We start from the raw sequence: 23,205 nt of genomic DNA on the forward strand, positions 1-23,205 counted from the left end.
AGAGCAAGATCAGATATGATCGCTTAGGCTGAGGAAGATGGTGGTGGCGACTATGACACAGTTAGAAGAATGAAAGTAACAGTCTCCTTTAACGAAGGGAGGTCAGAGATATTTTGTATTTGTACTACAAAAACTATGAAGGGGGTGTACTTTACAAAAGATGCATTTGCTTGCATGGAATATTGTTACATATAGCTTGAAGAGAGTGCAGCGATAGACTCTGGATGCCTGCCAGCTGTCCGAGGGCCCTGGAGAGCCGGTGTGGGTTTTTATGAGGAAATCTGAAATAATCTTTGTATTATGTACTGATTGCCAAGTACATCCCTACAGTATATATGAAACATCAGCATGCTTAGAAAGATTAAAGATGTCACCAATTAACTTCAACCCTGGATGAAAGCCCAGAGCCTCCTTAGAGCAAGAATCAGCAGGAAAAAAGGAGGGGTAATCAAAACAGGACTTGTGTTTTTAAAATATTAAGACTGAGAACAATATTTGGTAAAATAAAACGAGAGAGAGAGAGAGAGAGAGAGAGAGAGAGAGAGAGAGAGAGAGTCAGTTATACCACCGACTGTTGGAGGAGATGAGCAATATCAGGAGAAAATAAAGGATGGATATTAGCTCTTGAAATACAGAACACGGGAAGTCGCTATTGAAATTAATTTGGACTATATAATTGGATGTATTGTTTTTTGTTTTTTGAATTTGGAAAGATTTGTTAATTTGTTATCAATATGAAATTATCATTTTTTTAAAAAAACTTTGATGTATTTAATGTATTTATGGTGTTATTCCCGATGCTGCTGCTTCTGGTGCTTCTCAATAGCCATTTAATTGAGGCACAGAATTCATTGGTTTCTATGGGATTGAGTGGGATGCCTGCACATTCCAGAAGTCCAATTCCTGCTGAATAGAGGGTGGAAAGTCCTTTTTTATCCCTGCCAGTAGGAAAGCTTAGGGTGTACATTAAACCTTTTTTGTCGTTCACGACCATCTCATATTCTCAGGCAAAATGGGGAAAGTTTTAGTCAACGTATTGTGGAAACACTTATATGGCATTGCCTTCAGTTTGCATGATAAAACTAAATATTTTGCCATAGTTTTTCAATGCACAGGATTTCTCTAATTTTAGAGTATTCTAATGTTTATTTCAAAAGTGCACTGCATAGTTACACATGTTTTTCTAGGGCATTTCCTTTCACAATTCCAGCAGTTCAAAAGTTCGGTCCTGTAAAGATTTCACATGTAACATTGGAGAGAGCCCCCACCATTACACTTGGACTGAATACAAGATGAAGTCTTTGCAGAACTAGCATGTGGCTCAAACCTGCGGTTGTATTTCTTTTCAAGAGAGCATAGTTCTTAACCCCAGCTTAGCAGAGATGGTGTGGTGTCTTGGTGTGTGGTTAAGATCCAGGTTGTCAGTAGGGTGTCCAGATTAAAGACAGCTACTGCGCTTAAAATACTTGTGTAGAAGTGGAAATTGAGCTGCACTTTCTTAAATTGCCACTTCACAATGGAGCCCTTTCCTCTTTTTCACTTGGCCACCCGAGTTGCTAGCAGACCGTATGCATGAACAGTGATGGTGGTTCAGTGCAGCTGAGGCCCATTCTCCCACATGCACCTTCTGCTCTGGCAAAAGGAGGACAGCAGAATGGAACCCAGCACCAAAAGAATTTAAGTCATCATTCTCCCAATTCACAAACTATGGCTCCCAGCCAAATTGTTGGGTTCCCAGCCCCCGCCATCCCTAGCCTGCATTCCTAGATGATGGAAGTTGTAGTCCAGCAACACTGGAGGGTCACAGATTTGTTATCCTGATCTAGAGGGACTACATATGCAAGTAATATAATAGACTACACATAATTGCTGCTGCACCACCCTGACCTTGACTCTGCTTGGTGCAGGTTTTGCTAAAACAGTAAATTGTCATAACTTGGGATTAAACATGTCGGTAGTGCTGATAAGTAGAATTGCTTTCAGCGTGGACACCATTTAACTCAAATGGAAATGTGTCATGGGAAGAGACAGGACTAACTACTGCTTTTCCCTCCAGACATACCTGAGGAGACCTGTAGTGCATTTGTGATAACTTTGCAGCCTGTAAAACACACACACAAATCTGGACATATTTCCTGTCTAACAAACCTCTGGCAACAGAGTCAATTCTTTTTCAAATGATTTATTTTCCAAAGGACTGTGAGATGAACAAGAAAACAATAGGAAATGTTCTGCCAACGTGAAACACTGAAATATTTGAGACATTTTCACCCATCTAATTAAGACTAGGGAAAGAACTCTTGTTTAAGAGGCTGGGCCAGTTAAAGGACATTTCCATGTTAATTGATGAAAGCAGGATTAACAGGAGACAAGTGAAAAATGGGACAGTGAGATAGTTATTTTATGGTGTCCTGTTTTCTCTCTATCTTACATAGGTTAACAACTATGCTTGTTTCTTCTTTCAAGACCTATATCCAACAGAGACTCATTCTAAGGTCTACACACTGCAAGAGTTTCCAGCACTGTTAAATGGCCCTTCTCCTGTGCCTTTAATGTAGCACCTTGCATGTAGAAATTCAAGCAGCACGTTTTCCCGTAGCACTATATCTCTATGCCACTTTACAAATTCCTATGTAATTACTCTGTTTAAATGCACAACACCATCCCCAGTTTATGTTTTTCAAAAAATAAAAAGGTAGCCTTATCAAAAAACATGCTTGTCTACATTTTGTGAACATTACGTAGAATGCCTTCAAGTCTCCTATTTGAAAGGTCTGATCAGTTAGGTTTCTCTAAATTCTAGAGCTATTGCTTTACATTAAATGTCTGGAGACCTCAGTTTCCCTAAATATTTAACTCTGCCAAGAATTTCAGAGACTATAGAACACTTTCCTGTAAATTTAAATTATGTACAAAGACTATTATGAAGCTTCTACAGAGTAGCACTCTTAACTGTATTCAGATGCAGTTAATAAAGCTGAAATATACAGTCTCTGTGGCATTTGGTAGAAACAGCCAGATACTGTGTTGCATTCAGAATTCTGGATTAATTTGCTTTAATTCTAAAGTGTAGCTTCCTTATATCACCCTTTTTTCCATTACCTCTTACTTGCTTAAGCAGCAGTTTAAAAAGAAAGACAAATTATACTAGTTTATCAATGACAGTGGGAACACTGATCCTTTCTAGCACATTATGGAATTATTAGTTTTAATGGTTTCATTAATAAAGTGTGCACAAGTTCACTTCCATCAAAAGAGGGGAAATAATCATTCTCTGAGATAAATGAAACCTGGTCAAAATGCAAAGGTAATTGTGTTATCTGTGTAGCAAGCAAATCTCAAAAATAGTTGTGAAACTCACTAAAGATAAAATTCAGTCTATGTTAGAAATAGACAGAATTAGTGTAGCTTAAATTCAAATCATGAATGTATGTGTAATGATTTCAATAGCCTTGGGTGTTGTTTTTGAATTTTCTGGCCATTGCAAGTGGAGCATGCACTGATAATTTTGTTCTCCATGGATCTAGTAAATCCCCTTTATAGCCATCTAAGCTGTTGGCCATCACAACAATTCTGCAATCCAGTTCCATCAATTATTTATTTTTGTGTTCATTTTTATTTTAAAAAATAAACACAAATGCTCTGTCTTTCTTTACTTGTCCAAGGAGACTCCCAATATTGTTAAAAGACTAAAACATCATCATCATCATCATCATTATTAAAAAGCTTTGTTCAGACTATGTTGTACAGGTCTGAAGGTCCTGAGTTGCTGGAAGATAATAAAGGATTTTAAAAATAGGAATAAAACATTAAGACTTCAGCTAACAAAACAAAAACTAAGCTGCAAAGAATAGCAAAATACAAAACAGTCTATAAAAGCAAAATCTATGAAAACAACACCAGAAAACAAAACAATGAATAAAATTGACACATCACAGTGACATAAAAGCATCTTCCCCTACTATTAAAACTAGTTATAGGATGAAGGCGATTCTAAGAAGAAAGACTTTTCCCATCTGCCAAGATTTTGTAAGGGAGGAGTCATAAGGGAGTTACTACAGGATGAAATGTGCTCTGTAGGAATTAATGGAGTTGATTTACCAGCCTAAGTGAGGCAAAGACCCACCTGCACACAACCATCATTCACACATCCATGGTCAGAGTTAGGTCCTGTAGAGTGCAACCCTATCTGACACAGAATTAATCTTTGTTCCTGGATCAATAGCTCTGACTCTAGCTTCTGCTAGATTGGATCTGACTTCTTGTTTAAAGGTTTACCAACCATATGTGGCCGATTAAGAACTGTGATATATATTGGGGGAGCAGCCAAAACGTTGAGCTTTTCTAAAGAGATCAACACACCCCACCCCCACCCCCGTTTGTTGAGCTTCTTTGGGGAATGCTGGGGAAATATACCCCCCAAAAGAGGACATTGGGGGGCAGGTTTCTCCTTGGGGGGGGGGTAGAACCTCAGTTAATTGAGTAGTTTCGTTGCTTTTCAGTAATTTTTGTGTTACTTTGAAAATAAGTCTCTTGCTCATTCTTCAGCAAATCTGAAGTCCTAGGCTATAGTCCAGCACAAGCATCATTAACACCACTGAAATCTGTTCATGACTGTATCTCATTCTGTGCTAGATTTTGGTCGTGATTCTATATGTAAGTTTGAAAGGTCTCTTTATAATGGATTGAAAGCTACAGGTCTGGAGCCTGCTAAATAGCGGAGACTGAGCCCCTCCATGTCCTAGGGTCATTTACTAGCCACAACTGAGGTATGAACAGGACCTTGGACTTGAATGCACTGTCATAATTTCATTATATGTCTTTATCAAGCCAAACCACAACTATGCTAAATTTAGTTGTGTCACACTGGGCCTGATTTGATCTTGATGTAAAGGAGAACAGGATAATAAAGTGATTAGCATGTATCTTTGAATCTCTATCTGAACTATTTTTAGCTGTATATTATTGTACTTTGACTTTTTCAGTATTAATTTACAAACTGTAAAATATATTCATGGGTCTAAATAGATGCACCGTCCAGTAAAACCAGCAGAGCATGTGTTGATAAAAGTTGTTTCCCCAGAAAGACTTTGTTTGGATATGTTGCTACCTTACTAAAGATTTGGACTTTGTTTAGTCAGTTATTTAATTACCTACAATTACCGTATTGGCCCAAATATAAGCCACACTTTTTTTCCAAATTCCATCCGTGAAAAATTAAATTGAGGCTTATATTCACGACCTTACAAAAATCCAGTATGTAGCCAGGAGCATGGGGCAAACAGTGCTAGGAGCGTGGCAAAGCAGCGATGCCCCCCCCCCCCGCGCATAGCCCCCCGTCCTCTCCCCCAAGTTGACTTTTATAGTCAGGCCAATATGGTAATCAGGTAGTGGGTTTGGGTTTTTTATTAAAAACATTTTTTACAAAAGGTTGGAAGAACTGTGGCAGTTTGTGTCATCTTTGATGAAAAGCAAGAGGGGAGAAAGAAAGGCGACCACTTCTGCAGCCCCTTCTCTCCCACACTGGAAGCAAGATGGGGTCTTCTGCAGTACTTGTGTGTGTGTGTGTGAATCTAAAAACAACGTATGATATTCTCTTTAGAACCATTGTTTTTTTAATATAAGCACATTTCTACAAATGTAATAAACTAGAATGTATACAATTAATAGACTAAGAGGATTTTCTTTAATAAAATGTCAGTGCTATAAAATCACACTAGCTTTCCCACAGCATTCCTTATGGTGCCTGAATAGACATCCTGAAGCCTGTAAGTTTGCTGCCTGAATGGGCTGCCCAAGGCATTCATTTGCAAGGGTTCTACTTGCAGCTGACCACCCCAATTTTAAAGTGCTACCCGCCCTGGAATGTGGTGTCTCTTTACATTCCATATGCAACAATATTTACACAGCAAGCAATCTCTCCCTATGATTTCCCTCCCAAGGAGTCCATAGTTAAGACGGCATTCCTGATCCTTTGGGTCCAAATGCCCACCAGATATCCACCCCTTCCTGGGATTTTATGGGGCCCCTGATATATTTGAGAGAGCTGCATAGGCATTTGTTAGACCCAAGTGTTTTTAGTTCTCAAAGACCACAGTGCCTAAGGAAGCAAGTTAAGCCAAAAGACAAAGCGTTGTATTTTTTTGGAGCTCAGCATCTATCAAGATTTTTCCAAGGTCTGATTTAGGGTTGTTTCACTTGAAGCTAATCCATTCAGATTAAGAATGGCATTTATAAATGAAAACAACCTGTCCTCCATCTTTCTATGACGTGAGCCATATGAATGAATGAATGAAATTTATTACAGTCCCAGACCAGATGCACATACCGTGCTAAGCGAACATAAAACACAATAGAATTAAGTTTGAATTAACAACCAAGTATGACAATAAACAAGGATGCGGGTGGCGCTGTGGGTTAAACCACAGAGCCTAGGACTTGCTGATCAGAAGGTCCCGGTTCGAATCCCCGCAACTGGGTGAGCTCCCATTGCTCAGTCCCTGCTCCTGCCAACCTAGCAGTTTGAAAGCACGTCAAAGTGCAAGTAGATAAATAGGTACCACTCTGGCGGGAAGGTAAATGGTGTTTCTGTGCGCTGCTCTGGTTTGCCAGAAGTGGCTTAGTGATGCTGGCCACATGACCCGGAAGCTGGATGCCGGCTCCCTCGGCCAATAAAGTGAGATGAGCGCCGCAACCCCAGAGTCAGCCACAACTGGACCAGGGGGCAGGGGCCCCTTTACCTTTATGACAATAAACAATACGAATATGACAGCCATTAGAAATGTGGTTTAGGTCTTAATCTAAAATATTATCTAGAGTTTGTATCTGAGGCCTTAGTCTTTGTAATAGCACAGCTTCTTCCCTGAGTTTTATGGCAGTTGCGCAAAATCTGGCCACCTTTAGCGTGATCTTTAGGTCCCTATCCTCTATGAGGGATTTTAAGCATTGAGGTTCAGACCCACTTGGAATCTTCTGTATAACAGAAAGACCAAGCGAATATCCTCATAAAATTGACATCATAGCAAGACATGAGATATGGTTTCCACCTCTATCAGGCCACAGGGGCAGACTCGCTCCGCATATGATTTACCTACATATCTCCCCTACAATAAGACAGATGGCAGCATGTTGAATCTAGTGAGGGTGAACGACAGTCTATATTTAGATATTTGTAATTTTGACAGATAAATTTCTGGGGCAAAACCATTGTCTTTGATTGCTGAGTGCTTATTCATTTCACTCATATGACATATGTCAGGAGTGCTCTGATGGTGTTTCCTGCTTGGCAGGGGGTTGTGGTCTCTTCCAACTCTATGATTCTATGACACTGAAATTCTACATCCAGATTCATTGGCGAATTGTTGCTCTGGCTCTCTCGTAACCTGTGGCTATCAGTGCCTGTGATGAAAACTCCAAGCCTTTTAGCTTTTCATAAAATATAGTTTTCCATTTTGATTGATAGTGATTGATAGGGTTAAGGATGCCAGCCTGACAGGAAAGAAGAGTTTTATCCAGTAATGGATCTTCAGGATCCATATACAAGCACTAACAGGGATTTGACCGACCTCCAAGTGGACAGCTATATTAGACATGTAAGAAGGGATCTCTAGTAGGGAATGATAAAACTTGGTTTGAAAGGTTTCTAAGGGATCAAGGTTTTGAAAGTTGCCATAAGCAGCCATAAGTCAGTGCCATATGAAATTGATACTTGAAACTCTTTAGCCATGTATTTCTTTTGAAGTTCATTTCAGTTATGAGACCTTTCATTTATGAACAAACCACCCTGAAGCAATTGCCACATAAAACACCATAAATCAAAATATAAACTTACTGTAGCACTTTTCTTGATATTTTTCACAGTTGTGTGTAGGCCGGTGTGTAAGCTGCCCGCTTCTGATTTGTGACAAGATGGAGTGTCTCTGGCCAATATTATACAGCTGCAGCTGTGTTTCTTTTCTACTTAACTAAGAGAGAACTCTAAGGCTAATAGTCCACATACAAAGTTCAGCTGGCTGGCAGCAGATCCCAGCTCCACAGAGTGGGAATGAAATCCTATCATAATTGTGGCATTGAATTAATAGGGTTGCTCTGTTGGGTGTATTACTGTTGGATTTCGTGAGAAAGAGTGATATCAAAGGAGAGGAGACAAACACTTAATGTCTTACAGATGGTACTTCAAGTAATCACAACTGGCTCATGCTATAAAGTCTTCTCATCCCCAGTAGAGCTTGCAAATGTAGGAATTAAAAAACTAGCAATGGCAAAGCTTGGATATTACTGTTGTTGTTGTTTTCCATTTAATCATCCCTGGAGACCATATAGTTTGTGTATTTGCATAGGAGAATTCCCACAATTTGTTCTACTATTCAAAAAAATTGAACCCTTTTTCCACCGGAGGACAAAATATGGTTAGTTGTTTTACAAGCCTGTGTTCTGCATGTTGATCATAAAAGTACTTGGCAGATAAAGTGGTATGTGTTGTTGGTAGTGGAGGGACCCTGCCCAATTGCACAAAACCTTTGAAAAGCAAACCAATAAGGTGTTGCTGGCATGATATCCTCAACTTGATTCCATTCAATTCCTTGCTAGCATAATTGACATCGCATAAGGACTGCCTGCCTTTTTCGCACCTCCCACATTTGTGTCCTCAAGTTACATCCCAGCTTGCTGTTCATCTGGGGCCAACTTGGCATTTTGATATGATACCCAAACCTTCTCCTATATTATACACAAGAGCTGTGTTTCTGGCAGAACAAAACATAGAGAGCATTCCGGGTCACAAATAGAGCCCAAACAAATAATGTAGCTAGCTGTAGTTCAGGCTCTATATGTGGTGCCATACACCTGCTCTCATTGGCTTTTTGCTACTGAAAATCCTTTCCTGATTTTAACATGAATTACAAAAACCCTGGTAGCTCAGATCTGTATCTACACTTTGAGCACAAGCCAGAGAAAGGCGGAACACTTTAGATTGCTAAATTACATGGATTGGAATTGCTGAAACACTCTTAGCAGTGTGATCCTTTTCAGCAGACCTTGCATCTTAAGTGAATTAGACTAGAATAATTACTTACAGTTTCTGGAGTTCAGAGGCTTTATTCATGGAGGAACTATTTTTGAGATGAGTGGGAGGGAGGGAGAAAATAACAGGCATCTTGTCTAAAGATTTTTTTTAAGAAGCGGTTTAATGATCGCCTCTTTCAGCGGGTCTGGGAAGGCTCCCTCACAGAGGGAAGCATTCACCACCCCGCAGAGCCCATTGCCCAGCCCTTCCCGGCTCGCTTTTATCAGCCAGGATGGGCTAGGATCAAGGAGACAGGTGGTCGGTTTCACTTCTCCAAGCAGCCTGTCCACATCCTCAGAGGTAACAGATTGGAATTGATCCCATGTAACAAGACTAGACAGAACTCTAGTACTCTCCTGCCCTGGCCCTGCTCCCATGGTGGAGTCTACCTCCTTCTGAATCTGAGCACCTTTATCTGCAAAAAACTTTGCAAAAGCATTGCAGGAGATATTGGGCTCCCTACCAGGCCCTGGTGGTGCAGGTGGTTCCAATAGATTGCAAACCACCTGAAAAAGTCTCCTGCTGCTGTTTTCTGCAGATGCAATAGAGGCGGCGAGGAAGGCCCTCTTTGCCGTCGCCATTGCCACTTGGTAGGCTCGACGTTGAGCTCTGTGTCTGGTCTGATTCAGAGTGAGTTTTCCACCACCAGCGCTCTAGCCGTCTCATTGATTGTTTCATCGCCCTCAGCTCCGGGAAAACCTCGGGGCTGTCCGGCCTCCATGCAATCGGAGAAGGCGCTTCGGAGCCAGACAGTCAATAGCCCTGGTTAACTCACATTCCAGCGGGCCACCAGGGAATCAGCTGAAAGGCCATCAACTTGGGATAAAACATCCCTGTCAGGTCTGCCTCTAGATCCCAGCTCACAGAGGACCAACGCCCGGTGGATATAATGTACAAAAGTCTTTATTGAAGTTTAGTTTCCATTTCAAAGCTCTGGGCGCGCAGACCCACGTCTTGACGCTAGACCGGCTAAGTCCCCTCTGACTCACTGCTCCACCCACACCAGTTTAAGATTCTAGCCCGGCTCCACCTCTTACGCTGTTCTTTCCTTCGCTGGGTCCTTCTGCCCTCTGGGGTTTCCTCCTTCCTGGACTCCTCTGACGCTGAGCCCCCTGAGTCTTGTCCCTCCCTCCGGCGGGCTTTAGGACCTGGCTCCCTTCCCGGGCTCCCCGCTGTGCCGCGCTCCTGTACATTTGAACTTGGCGCGCGCGCCCAGCCGGTGACTTTCCTTCTGACCGTTTCCCCGCTTCCTGATGTGGGCGTTGTCAAACCTGACTCCTCTCCTCCCTCTGGTGGTGAGGACACTGGTCCCGACTCCTGGGACTCCCCCTCCCCACTGCGCTCTGGTGGAGAAGCTGGTCCTGATTTCCAACTGCTGCTTAGGGACTCCCAGCTGGCCCCTTCCTCCTGGGGCTTCCCCCCTGGAACCCCCCTCGCTCTGGCCACCGGCGCTCCCTTCTGTGAGTCCTTCGATTCGCTAGAGAGGCTTGTGGAATAACTCTGGCCACTGTCACTGCCTGCGCCCCCTCATACTCCTCCTCCTCACTCTCCATTTGCTCCCCCTCCTGTGTCTCTCCTTCTGAACCCCTGACATCCATCCCCCCCTCGAAGCCCCCCTTCCCCCCTCCCCCTCTTCAGGTGCGGGTTCCGGGCGCTCTAGAGTTGTCGGGGTGAGTTCAGGATACAGTTCGTCCCCCGAGGCGTGCAGCCATCGTGATAAGTCCGGAAAGTCCTCCATGGGCCCGTCGACTGCGATTCCCTCCGCTTCCATCTCCTGGGCGGTGTGTTCGAAATCTGAGGCCGCCCCCAAATCACTCAAAACCCCTTCTCCCCCTGTCACCTGAGGTGACGACACTTCCCAGGGTCCCTCCGGCATGTCTCTGCGCCAGCCCACTTCGGGTTGGTCCTCCCACCAATAAGATCCCCCCGTGCCAAAACCTGAGAGCGAGCCCTCTGGGGAGCTGCCTCCCGGAGCCGAGTCCTCCGCTGACGAGAAACCCCGGAAAGTGCTGGCCGAGAGTGTGGGTGTGAACAGACAATCATCGAAAAAGCCCGCCGGCATAGGCTTGTGCGGGAAAAGTGTATGGAATTCTTCCTTGAGCAACTGCTCCTCCAATGCGTAATCCGGCACCCACCTGTTGGCGCTGGCCGGGGTGTCCTCTGTGGCGAGAAGATATTCAATCCCGTCCTCCCCCCACCTTGAGTCTAAAATCTCTGTGGCTTCATTAAGCGTCCCCGCTCTCGGCGACCCTCCTTTTCTGGGTGCTTCCCTGAGCGGGTCTGGTGCTGTCCCTGGTGCCTGAAACCTGTGGGGCTCTTTGTAGGGTGTGAGCACTGATCTATGAAAGACCGGGTGCATTCTGGACCCCTCCGGGAGTGTTAACCGGAAGGCCACTGGGTTGATCTGCGCCTCTACTTGGTAAGGCCCTAGCTGCTTGTGCCCGAGCTTCTTCTTGGCCAACGATCTGGCCGGAACTGCCTGGGCTGCTAACCAGACCCAGTCTCCTACCCGGATGTCTTCCCCAACCCTCCTGTGTCGGTCTGCCTGCACTTTGTAAGCCTGTTTCGCCATCTCTAACTGCCTCTTGAGCTGCTCGTGGATCTCCTGCAACTCTGCTGCCACGGCCTCTGCTCCCTGCGGCTCCCCCTCCCTCACTTTCTCCAAATCCGGGAAGGTTCTGGGATGCCGCCCATTGTTGGCGAAAAACGGTGTCACCCCCGTGGACCCGTGCTTCGTGTTGTTGTAGGCAAACTCGGCCAACGGTAGATAGTCCACCCAGGTCGAGGGCTGCTGGTTCGCGTAGCATCTCAGGTACTGCTGCATGATGGCGTTGACTCTCTCCGCCTGTCCGTTAGTCTGCGGGTGTCGCGCCGACGCCAGGCTGACCTTGACGTTCAGGAAACCCATCAGCTTTTGCCAGAAGTTGGATATGAACTGGCGCCCCCTGTCGGACAGGATGGACCGTGGTAGGCCGTGCACCTTGAACACGTGGTCTATAAACAGCTTGGCGGTCTGCTCAGCTGTGGCCACCTTCGCGCAAGGAATGAAGTGGGCCAACTTGGTGAACAAGTCTACTACCACGAGTACTGCCGTCTTGCCTCTCGAGCTGGGCAGATCCGTGACAAAGTCCAGGGCCACCCTCTCCCACGGTTCAAACGGTGTCTGTAGCGGTTCCAACAGGCCCGCCGGCGGCTAGTGTACTGGTTTGGCCCTTTGACGTATTCCGCGACATCCCCCCTCATCTTGGGCCACCAAAAGTCTCTGGCTACTAGGTCCACCGTCTTCTCCTTGCCGAAGTGTCCCGCGCTGGGCGCGTCGTGCAGCTGTTGCAGGACCCTCGCGCGGAGGTTGTCTCCCGGCACGTAGAGGGCTCCTTTGCGGATGAGCAGGCCGTCGCGTATTTGGAAGTTGTCGTCCCTCGCCGTGCCGCTACGCACCTCCTCCATCTTGGCTCGCGCGAATGAGTCCGTCTGCAGCGCGCGACGCACCGCGTCCAGGTCCACCGTGGCTGACGCGCATGCCCACGCCTTTGGTGCGAAAATATGCTTGGCCGCCGCCGGCGCCTCTTCTTCGAGATACTGCGGTTTCCTGGACAGCGCGTCCGCCATGATGTTGTTGTTTCCAGGGATGTATTCTATTCTGAAGTCGAAATCTGCAAAGAACTCCGCCCAGCGGATGTGTCTCTGGTTCAGGAACCTCGCCGTGCGCCAGTACTCCAAGTTCTTATGGTCTGTACGGACCTGCACCGTGTGTTTGGCCCCGACGAGGAAATGCCGCCACGCCTTGAAGGCTGCATGTATGGCCAGTAACTCCCTATCCCAGATGGTGTAGTTCTGCTCCGACTTGCTGAGTTTCCTGGAGTAGAAAGCGCACGGCCTCCAGTCCCCCTGGTGGTCTTGCTGCAACAGGACGGCCCCCACGGCCCTGTCTGACGCGTCCGTCTCCACTCTCATGGGCCTGCTGGGGTTCACGTGTAGCAGGTGTTCCTCGGATGCAAAGAGGTGCTTGAGCTTCTGAAAGGACTGCTCTGCCTGCTCCGTCCAGATGAACTTCTTCTTCTTGGAACTTAGGGTGTCAGTGATGGCCGCTGTCTGCATGGCGAAACCTTTGATGAACTTGCGATAAAAGTTGGCAAAGCCGACAAACCTCTGGACTTCCTTTCGATTGCGTGGGCTCTTCCAGTCCAGCACTGCACGTACCTTGGTACTGTCCATGGCGAGTCCCTTGTCGGACAGTTTGTAGCCCAGGAAGTCCACCTCCGTCTTGTCGAACTGGCACTTCTCCAGCTTGGCGTAAAGCCGGTGCTCCCGCAGCCGCTGCAGGACTTCCCTGACATCTCTCTCGTGAGCCTCCGGCGACTCCGAGAAGATGAGGATGTCGTCCAGGAAGCAGACGCACTTCTTGTAGAGAAGACCCGCCAAGACATGATGCATGAATGCTTGAAAACAGTGGGAGCCATTTTGTAATCCAAAAGGCATAACTCTATATTCATAGGTGCCCAGCGGCGTAAACATGGTCGTTTTCCACTCGTCACCTTCCCGCACGCGAATGAGATTGTACGCTCCGCGCAGATCCAACTTGGTAAAAATGCGCCCCTTCCGCACCGTCGCCAGCAGGTCATCGATCTTGGGCATAGGGAAGGCTGAGGGCTTAGTTTTCGCATTTAAGACGCGGTAATCAACTACAAGCCTCTTTTGGGGCGTGTCCCGCTTCTTTACAAAGAATACAGGGCTGCCCCCCACCGCCTTGGACTCTCGGATGAATCCCCGCTTCAAGTTGTGATCTATGAACTCCCTGAGCTCCTGCAATTCATCCTCAGACATGGAATACAGTTTCCCCGTCGGGAGCGTCGCCCCCGGCAGGAGGTCAATCTTGCAGTCGTAGGGTCTGTGGGGAGGCAGCTTGTCCGCTTCCTTCTCGCAGAAGACCTCCAAAAACTCTTTGTACTTGTTAGGTACCGCTTGCAACATGCCCAAGTTCAGCTGTGGTCCATCCTCGTGCCCCTCATCGTCCAAGTCAGCCAGGATGTAGTGTTCTGCGCAGTAGGAGGAGCCGAAGGTCAGTTGCCGCTGGTACCAAGCTAATGCCGGGCTGTGCCTATCCAGCCAACTCATTCCCAACACTATGGGCGTGTCTGACAGGCGGGTGACGTTGAAGCTGATGACTTCGCGGTGATTACCAATGTGCATCACCATTGGCGGCGTCTGCTGTAGCACTTGCCCTCCCAGTAGCTCCCTGCCGTCCACCGTGACGACGTTCAGAGGTACCGTCGCTGGCAGAAGGGTTATGCCATGTTGCTGGATGAACTCCATGCCTATAAAATCTGCATTGCTCCCAGAGTCAATGGTAATGGGGATTTCCACAGTGAGCCCATTGGGAAGTTGAAGGGATGCGGGGAGCTGCACTACTGGTTTGGGTGGGAGGGGGTCTGTGGGCTGTAACATTACTGGGGATTGCTTCACTGACTTGTCTGGCTGGCCCCCAGTGACTCCATTTCCAGCCAGACAGTGGAGTTTTCCTGCTGTGATTCACTCTGCTGAACTGCTTCTGTTACTATCGCTGCGGCTGCAGTGTGCTTGTGAAACCGCTGGGGACACTCTTTCGCCATGTGCTGAGCACTGTCGCAGATGTAGCACTTCCTGGTCCCTCTAGGAGGCTTCATTTTGACTGCTCCCGGCGTTAGGGCTCCGGCTGTGGACTGAGCCTTAGCACCACCTATCTCCATCGGCTCCTCTCCCCCTCCCAGCGGAGGCATGGATCGAGCATGCGCCGCTTCCTTGGGAAAGGGGGGCGGTCCTCTCGCTGGCGTGCGTCCCCAATGCCCTTCCTCCTTGTCCCAAGGGCGTCCTTCCAGCCTAACCCCAATCGTGAGTGCCCTCTCCACAACGTCTTTGGTGGTTTGGGGTCTCTCTCCCCTTGCAATTTCGTCTTTCACAGCTCCGTTCAGCCCCTCCCAGAACAGGTCTCTGACGGCAGACGATTCTCTCTCCCAGCTCAGTACATTCACCAATGCAAAAAAGCGTGAATGATACTGCCTTACAGTGGCTCTGCCTTGTCTTAGTCCGTGAATCTCTTTCCTGGCGATATCCACATCAATCTCAGACAAAAAACACGCATCCATCACTTTAAGGAAGGCAACCGCATTTTGGAGGGCTGGATCCTTATCTCTCCAGAGATTGCGCAGCCAGGATTTAGCCTCTCCCCGCAAATGCGATACTATAAATCCCACTTTCTCTTCCTCTCTTCTAAAGTCTTTCTCCAGCAGTTGCAGTGCATATACTACATCTGCTCTGAAGTTAGGATACTGCTGCAGGTTCCCATCGAAATGCGACACAAGGCTCCCTCCTCTGTTCCCCAGCCCAATCCCCTCTGGTCTGGCGGCCGGTAGCCTTTGTGCAGTCAGCACTTCTAACCTGGTTCGCAGATCCTGGCAGGCAGCAGCTGCTTCCTGTTCCTTCTTTCTGGACGCCAAAATCTCTGCGTTCAGCTGCGTCACGGCGTTTTGCAAACTTGCTACCTTCTCTTCGGTAGTCATTTTTCAGGTATTCGTGAGCTCGCGAAGTACCAATCTTCACCCCTCACTGCTCTCCCGCACGTCACGAGGTGATAAAATTGGTGTAGTTGAGAGGGGACTTACTGTCAGGTCTGCCTCTAGATCCCAGCTCACAGAGGACCAACGCCCGGTGGATATAATGTACAAAAGTCTTTATTGAAGTTTAGTTTCCATTTCAAAGCTCTGGGCGCGCAGACCCACGTCTTGATGCTAGACCGGCTAAGTCCCCTCTGACTCACTGCTCCACCCACACCAGTTTAAGATTCTAGCCCGGCTCCACCTCTTACGCTGTTCTTTCCTTCGCTGGGTCCTTCTGCCCTCTGGGGTTTCCTCCTTCCTGGACTCCTCTGACGCTGAGCCCCCTGAGTCTTGTCCCTCCCTCCGGCGGGCTTTAGGACCTGGCTCCCTTCCCGGGCTCCCCGCTGTGCCGCGCTCCTGTACATTTGAACTTGGCGCGCGCGCCCAGCCGGTGACTTTCCTTCTGACCGTTTCCCCGCTTCCTGATGTGGGCGTTGTCAAACCTGACTCCTCTCCTCCCTCTGGTGGTGAGGACACTGGTCCCGACTCCTGGGACTCCCCCTCCCCACTGCGCTCTGGTGGAGAAGCTGGTCCTGATTTCCAACTGCTGCTTAGGGACTCCCCGCTGGCCCCTTCCTCCTGGGGCTTCCCCCCTGGAACCCCCCTCGCTCTGGCCACCGGCGCTCCCTTCTGTGAGTCCTCCGATTCGCTAGAGAGGCTTGTGGAATAACTCTGGCCACTGTCACTGCCTGCGCCCCCCTTGTACTCCTCCTCCTCACTCTCCATTTCCTCCCCCTCCTGTGTCTCTCCTTCTGAACCCCTGACAATCCCCTACCACTCTCTGGAAGCCAATTGGATCCATTAAGTAGCGGGGGCAGACCGTGCGAATCGGTCCCACCTCCCTGCAGAGGGGAAGGGTTGCGGAGAAGTCCAGTTGCACCAGGAAGTGATCTGACCAGCACTTATTTTGTTTCACTTTTAGTTAATGTCAGATCACCAACATCAGTAGAGGTAAACACCAAGTTTAAGGCATGTCCGCGGCTATGAGTTGGGCCAAATTTATTCAGGGACAGCCCCATGGAGGCCATGCTTTCCACACAAGTACTGGCTAGATTGCTAGACAAACAGTGCCCTCATGTGGTTTAAAATAATGCATACATTAACGACAAACTCAAGAGAAGGAAATGCATTTGCTTTTCACCAACAATCCTATGTGGATATAGGATTGAATCCTAGGTAACTTGCAAGTGTGATGGAGTAAATGGACTCTTTATCTGGTAGGGGAAATTTGTAATATTTGGCATTACAAATGCATGTCTGCCCTTGTGGAGCTGTGTGTTACTGTAATTTTATGTAAACACACTTTGTATGTCCATGAACTTCCTGCTTTTTTATGCTGTAATCCAAACTGATAGGCCCATGTTGTATGCACAGCCCTGCTGGCTGATTTGGAAACTGCAAGCACTTGCTGTGCAAGCCTGCAGCTAGAGTAGCAATCAGCCCAAATCAGACCTGATGTTGTCACAGGATGGTAGGGAGGCTGGCTCTGCATCTGCAGATCCCAGGCTAGCTAGTCCATCCAGAGCACCCTAGTGGAACAGAAAAATCCTCCGGTGGCGAGCAACAGTGTGGGTGGAAGCCCAACTCTCACACACCATTGCATTACAATGAGGATTTGGATTGCAGTGTTAGCATATGAGCCACCACTGATTAAAAAATATATTAACAGAAAGGCTTTTTAAAAGTGTAAATTCATTATTATGTCTTCCTTTAAGCCATTTTTCTTTTTTCTTTTTTTCTTTAGGCTGTACTGAGTCCTCTCATAGCAATTGCGCTGAAAATATCCCAGATTCATGAGAGGACAGGTCGTAAGGGTCCTACCGTCATCACCTGAACCAAGGAAAGATCGCTAACCCCGGGCCAAAATTAAGAGGGGAAGGGAGAAAGAAGACTTGTCAAATCATATTCATTTTTTTGCCTTATATTATTTGAAGGGTTTGAGGGAGGTGGGAGGGAGCAAAATTCAGTGCTGATCACTAAGACAGCAGTGCATTTGCTTCTGTGCTATGGCTTCAGCATCTTATTGTACTCATAAATAACCAAAGAGAAAAGTTCATTTTATATCAAGACTCAGTTATTGCAAAATACCAGTGTGGCAGAAAAATCTCGTTTTCTGCATTTGCAAAGTATTTGCAAAGCAGGAGCAGGCTGCAATCTAGCTTTTTGAGAATCCTCAGCTTTAATTCAAAAAGAAAGTACTCATGGTAAGTGTGGAAATGTTCTGTCATGCTTTGAAAAGGCTCAGAAGCAAAAGGAGTTGTTTTCCAAACACAGTTTGGGAAGGGGCAGTTCACTATTTTGAACTAGAAACAAGGCTGTCAGTCACTGGAGCTGACTGGAAGACTCAGTACCCAAGATGCACCACACAAAGAGGTGTGTCAATTAATGTGTGCAAGCAATGCCATATATGCAGGAGCTGCACATGGGGCTGTTCTAATCCTTACTGGCATGTGTAGCCCAACCCTCTGCATGTATCCTTAGGGCTGTATTGCAGCTTTAAGCAGACACAGTGGTACCTCTGGTACTTAATTCATTCCAGAGGTCTGTTCTTAACCTGAAACTGTTCTTAACCTGAAGCACCCACTGCTGCCGCCACCACAAGGTTTCTGTTCTCATCCTGAAGCAAAGTTCTTAACCCGAGGTATTGTTTCTGGGTTAGCGGAGTCTGTAACCTGAAGCGTCTGTAACCTGAAGCGTATGTAACCCGAGGTACCACTGTACTTTATTTCCCTGATTTATCATGAATAACAAGCACTGTTTTATACACTATTTGAAACCTGGCATCTACTATTGCATCTACTATTGTGCAATTGAGACTTTTGAATTTAAAATGTGAAGGAAGAAAATAGACATCCAGCCAACACTTTGATGAATGAAAGTTCCCCTTTCCCACCCAGCCCCCTTCCCAACCTCCCTTCTTTCAAAGGATATACCAACTATGTTACGGTTACTAAACAATCCTGAAGGAGGCCTCCTTCTTTAGTATTTAGCCACTGCAGCTGTCTTGGCAGAGACCCTTGTCTGTCATTAGATTTTACACATTTTGAAAAGACTGCTGGCACGCTCCCCCCCCCCCCCACTTTTAAATAAATGAGCTATTATAAGTTGGATTCAAAATATTCGGATACTGTCTCCCAAGATGAATTTGTGTTCCACTTCTTTGCGTTTGAGTAATTGGCAGAGTTTGACTTTACTACGCTGGAAGAGTCATGGGATCCCTTTAAAAAGCCATGCTGCACATTCAGAAGACTGTCTCTCCCTGGAGTGTTCAGTTATCACATGCTGATTTAACAGAGTTCTGGGACTAAATTGGCATTACAATGGTACCTCTGGTTGCAAACTTAATTCGTTCCGGAGGTCCATTCTTAACCTGAAACCATTCTTAACCTGAGGTACCACTTTAGCTAATTGGGCCTCTCACCACCACCACCACACCGGTGGCACACGATTTTTGTTCTCATGCTGAGGCAAAGTTCTTAACCTGAGGTACTACTTCCGGGTTAGCCGAGTCTGTAACCCGAAGTGTTTGTTACCCGAGGTACCACTGTACTCTCTGGTTATAGAAGTGCATAATAGCTGAACACTCAGAGACTTTTCCAACATACTGTTTTGAACTTGAGAAAACTAACTTTTTAAAGGGGTCATATGCCCTCAGATATTGGAAATATGGTGGGGTTAATCCTCTGAGATTAGGGGAAGAACAATTCTGGGAAGATAAGATACATTAGCGAAATGTTGAAGTCCTGGTACAACATCCTCATGTTTCATGCTTATGTGATTTCCTTAAATGCCAGCACAAAATGAAATGAAGGAAGTGATGCATAGTTCTAAGCAGGGCTTTTTCAGGAAGAACTCTCCGGAACTTAGTTCAGGCACTTCTCTAATTCACTTAGCTGTCTGAAAGCGGACCACATGCTTTATCAGAGGGTCATAGCATGACATATCATGGAAGAGATGCAGCAGAGGAAAGAATGTTTGGGTACACCAAATTGTTCTTGTGGCTACGGAAGAACATGAAGGCTCCAGCCATGGCACACGACACTGAAATGATAAGAACTATTTGTGCATGTGACTCCTTTGAATGCTTTTCTTTGCTTGTCATTTGTTGAGATGACTTTGTGATATTTTAGTAGCCTAGTAATATTAATTGCAATTGCCAAATGTTCCTTTTTAGTGCAATCTGAGTGATCTTGTGCTTTCAGAAAGGGATTTGGTTTATTCTGATATTTGTCAAAACTTACTATGACATTGAATAAAGTGAAATGCCATATTTTTGCCTTGCATGAAATTGCTGATAATAAGACACAGCTTGGCCTAATGCAGCACAGGGTTTTTTTAGCTGTGCCTAAGTAAATGAAGCACTGATTGTTTTCTCACTTCTAAAAGCACAGTGTTTTATTGCAGTATTATTAAACATCTTCTTTTGTAAATCTAAAAACGTGTTATGGTTCCTGTCTGTATAGTACTTGTACATCCATAGCTCATCATTCTGTAGCAAGTTGTTTATTTGCTGTGCTGTAACAATGGCCCTCTATATATCGACTCAGACACACACATCCATCTCCCAAGTGCCGTAGGAGCAGAGGGGATAGTGAGCCAGACAGGAACTTCAGAGCCATCACCGTGCCTAGCTTAGTTGCTTAGGAGGAAAGTGAAGCACATGGAGACACTTGCTTGGATCAGGGCCTGGCTAAAAGACAAGAAAGGTGGAGTAGAGCCTCCAGCTCCTATATAAGCTCCCAGTCTGAGCAGCTTCACTGCTAAAGCCATAGCTTCTACTGGACCCGCCAGGCCTGGGCAATGGACAACAGGTCTGCTCAATATCACATTTTAGCTGCTTCCTAGTGTGTAAAGGAATTTAAATGTTCATATGGTATAAGAGGTTTGGGGGATTTGCTCATGGATTTCTGGAGCATTGCATTTACTAAGTTGCTTTCACTCTTAATTTACAGTGCTGTCACAAGGATAACCTGACTGCTCACTGCTATAGGAACTTATGAGACGAATCTAGGAACATGGCAAACTGCCTTCTATTGAAGCAGATTGTTGTCCTTCTAGCCCAGCATTATTACACTGAGTCTGTGTAAACACTGCTAACTTAAAGCCCCATAAAGGTAAAGGTAAAGGTACCCGTGCCCGTACGGGCCAGTCTTGACAGACTCTGGGGTTGTGCGCCCATCTCACTTAAGAGGCCAGGGGCCAGCGCTGTCTGGAGACACTTCCGGGTCACGTGGCCAGCGTGACATCACTGCTCTGGCAAGCCAGAGCTGCACACGGAAACGCCGTTTACCTTCCCGCTAGTAAGCGGTCCCTATTTATCTACTTGCACCCGGAGGTGCTTTCGAACTGCTAGGTTGGCAGGCGCTGGGACCGAACGACGGGAGCGCACCCCGCCGCAGGGATTCGAACCACCGACCTTTCAATCGGCAAGTCCTAGGCGCTGAGGCTTTAACCCACAGCGCCACCTGCGTCCTTAAAGCCCCATAGTAAGTGGCAAAGGGGCACTTTAAAAAAAGAGCCCTGTGCTTAAGAGCACACAGATGCAGAGCTCCTGCGCTGGCTACTTGGGCCTCATGCATCCAAACCATTTTCTGTCCCACTGAGCCAGGGACCTTTTGTATTACACCCTGCAGGCTCATCCAACTTCCTTTTGCATCATGCCTTCCAGGCACAGGTTTGCTCTTATAAGCGGAACCGCTGTTTGCTGCTTGTTCCAATTCAGCGGTAAAACATAGGTTTTCCAGGGGAAAGTGGCAGGACCAAAATATACCAACACTCCAACACAGAGATTTAAAGGCCGGACTTGTGCCTAGAAAATCGGCACAAAAGGAAGCCTGGATGAGCCCTAGGTTTGCATTTCCATGTACATCAGGGTTTTTTAAGGTTATTATTGCACAGTCTATCAACTGCTAGCCATAGACCTATCTTTGTCAAGTTTTTACAGTCTTACAACCCTATTTATTAATTTGTACTCCTTGAACTAGGGACCTTGTGTAATGATGTTGGAATTCTTTTTTTTTAAATGATATTTATTAAAATTTCCAATAAAAACATACAAATACCAATACAGACAACAACAATAAAAACAAAACAAACAGACAAAAACAAAACAACAGGTATAATTTCAAATCTTATTTTCTCAACCTATTTTCCCTGACTTCCTCATACCTCCCCGTTTTGTATTCTAATTTCATTATCCAATCAGCAGATCCATTCCCTTATTTCCCAGGAGTTTTTTACTAATTCCATTCCTTTTCTTAGTCAAGGTCTCTGAAAACCACATTATTTTTAAACCCCTGTCTATCTAGCATTCATTAATCTTATAGTATTTATTAAGATAGTCTTTAAATTTCTTCCAATCTTCTTCCACTGTCTCCTTCTCCTGGTCGCGGATTCTGCCCGTCATCTCCGCCAGTCCCATATAGTCTGTCATTTTCATCTGCCATTCTTCCAAAGTGGGTAGATCTGGTGTCTTCCAATACTTTGCAATAAGGATCCTTGCTGCTGTTGTGGCATACAAAAACAAAGTTCTATCCTTCTTTAACACCACATGGCTAACCATACCCAGGAGAAAGGCCTCTGGTTTCTTCAAGAAGGTATATTTAAATACCTTTTTCATTTCATTATATATCATTTCCCAGAAAGCCTTGATCCTTGGGCATGTCCACCAGAGGTGAAAGAATGTACCTTCATTTTCTTTACATTTCCAACATTTATTATCTGATAAGTGGTAAATTTTTGCAAGCTTGACTGGGGTCATGTACCACCTATATATCATTTTCAGAATATTCTCTCTCAAGGCATTACATGCCGTAAATTTCATACCGGTGGTACACAACCTTTCCCAGTCCACAAACATGATGTTATGACCAATATCTTGCGCCCACTTAATCATAGCTGATTTGACCATTTCATCTTGCGTATTCCATTTCAACAGCAAGTTATACATTTTTGACAAATTCTTAGTATTGGATTCTAGCAATTCTGTTTCCAATTTTGACTTCTCCACCTGGAAACCAATTTTCCTATCCAGCTTGTAAACCTCCATTATTTGATAATAGTGAAGCCAATCTCGCACTTTATCTTTTAGATTCTCAAAACTCTGCAATTTCCACTTGTCACCCTCCTGTTCTAGGATTTCACAATATTTTGGCCATTTAGACTCCATGTTAAGTTTTTTCAATCCCTTTGCCTCCATTGGTGACAGCCACCTTGGAGTTTTGTTCTCCAACAAATCTTTATATTTAATCCAAATATTATACAATGCTTTCAATGTTGGAACTCAAGGGAAAGCCTCCAAAGTAAGAATTCTACCTGCATTATTCTGCTTGGGAATTTTTTGAAACATTGACAAGCTATTGGTTCCCTGTACATTTTGCCTTGTTGCATGTAGTTTTGGAAGATACAGGAATGCCTATGAAGACATTCCACTAAAGGGCTTTGCAAAATTTCTTTATTGTGCTAAACTTCCTTTCCTCATGAAGTAGAATTATAAATAATCGTACCATA

At 45.8% G+C, this 23,205-nt stretch overlaps 1 protein-coding gene and 1 long non-coding RNA gene across 3 annotated transcripts in view; one reads left to right on the forward strand and one right to left on the reverse strand.

The window, feature by feature from the left end:
- PGM5 (phosphoglucomutase 5) overlaps positions 1–20,134 on the forward strand; it is a 118,816-nt gene extending 98,682 nt beyond the window's left edge. For both annotated transcript variants that reach the window (XM_083702042.1, XM_083702043.1), the window contains exon 11: positions 17,441–20,134. In XM_083702042.1, coding sequence (XP_083558168.1) covers positions 17,441–17,530 — 90 coding nt within the window. In that variant the 3' untranslated portion in view covers positions 17,531–20,134. The remainder of the gene's footprint in view (positions 1–17,440) is intronic.
- On the reverse strand, positions 19,176–21,701 carry LOC310826839. Its single transcript, XR_014556014.1, has 2 exons — positions 21,162–21,701; positions 19,176–20,786 (listed from the first exon to the last, which is right to left on the reverse strand). It is a non-coding gene; the product is annotated as an uncharacterized lncRNA (long non-coding RNA).
- Between the last annotated feature and the right edge of the window lie 1,504 nt (positions 21,702–23,205).

The sequence above is a fragment of the Podarcis gaigeae genome, assembly GCF_964106915.1.
Source record: "Podarcis gaigeae genome assembly, chromosome: 11".
Classification (NCBI taxonomy): Eukaryota; Metazoa; Chordata; class Lepidosauria; order Squamata; family Lacertidae; genus Podarcis; species Podarcis gaigeae.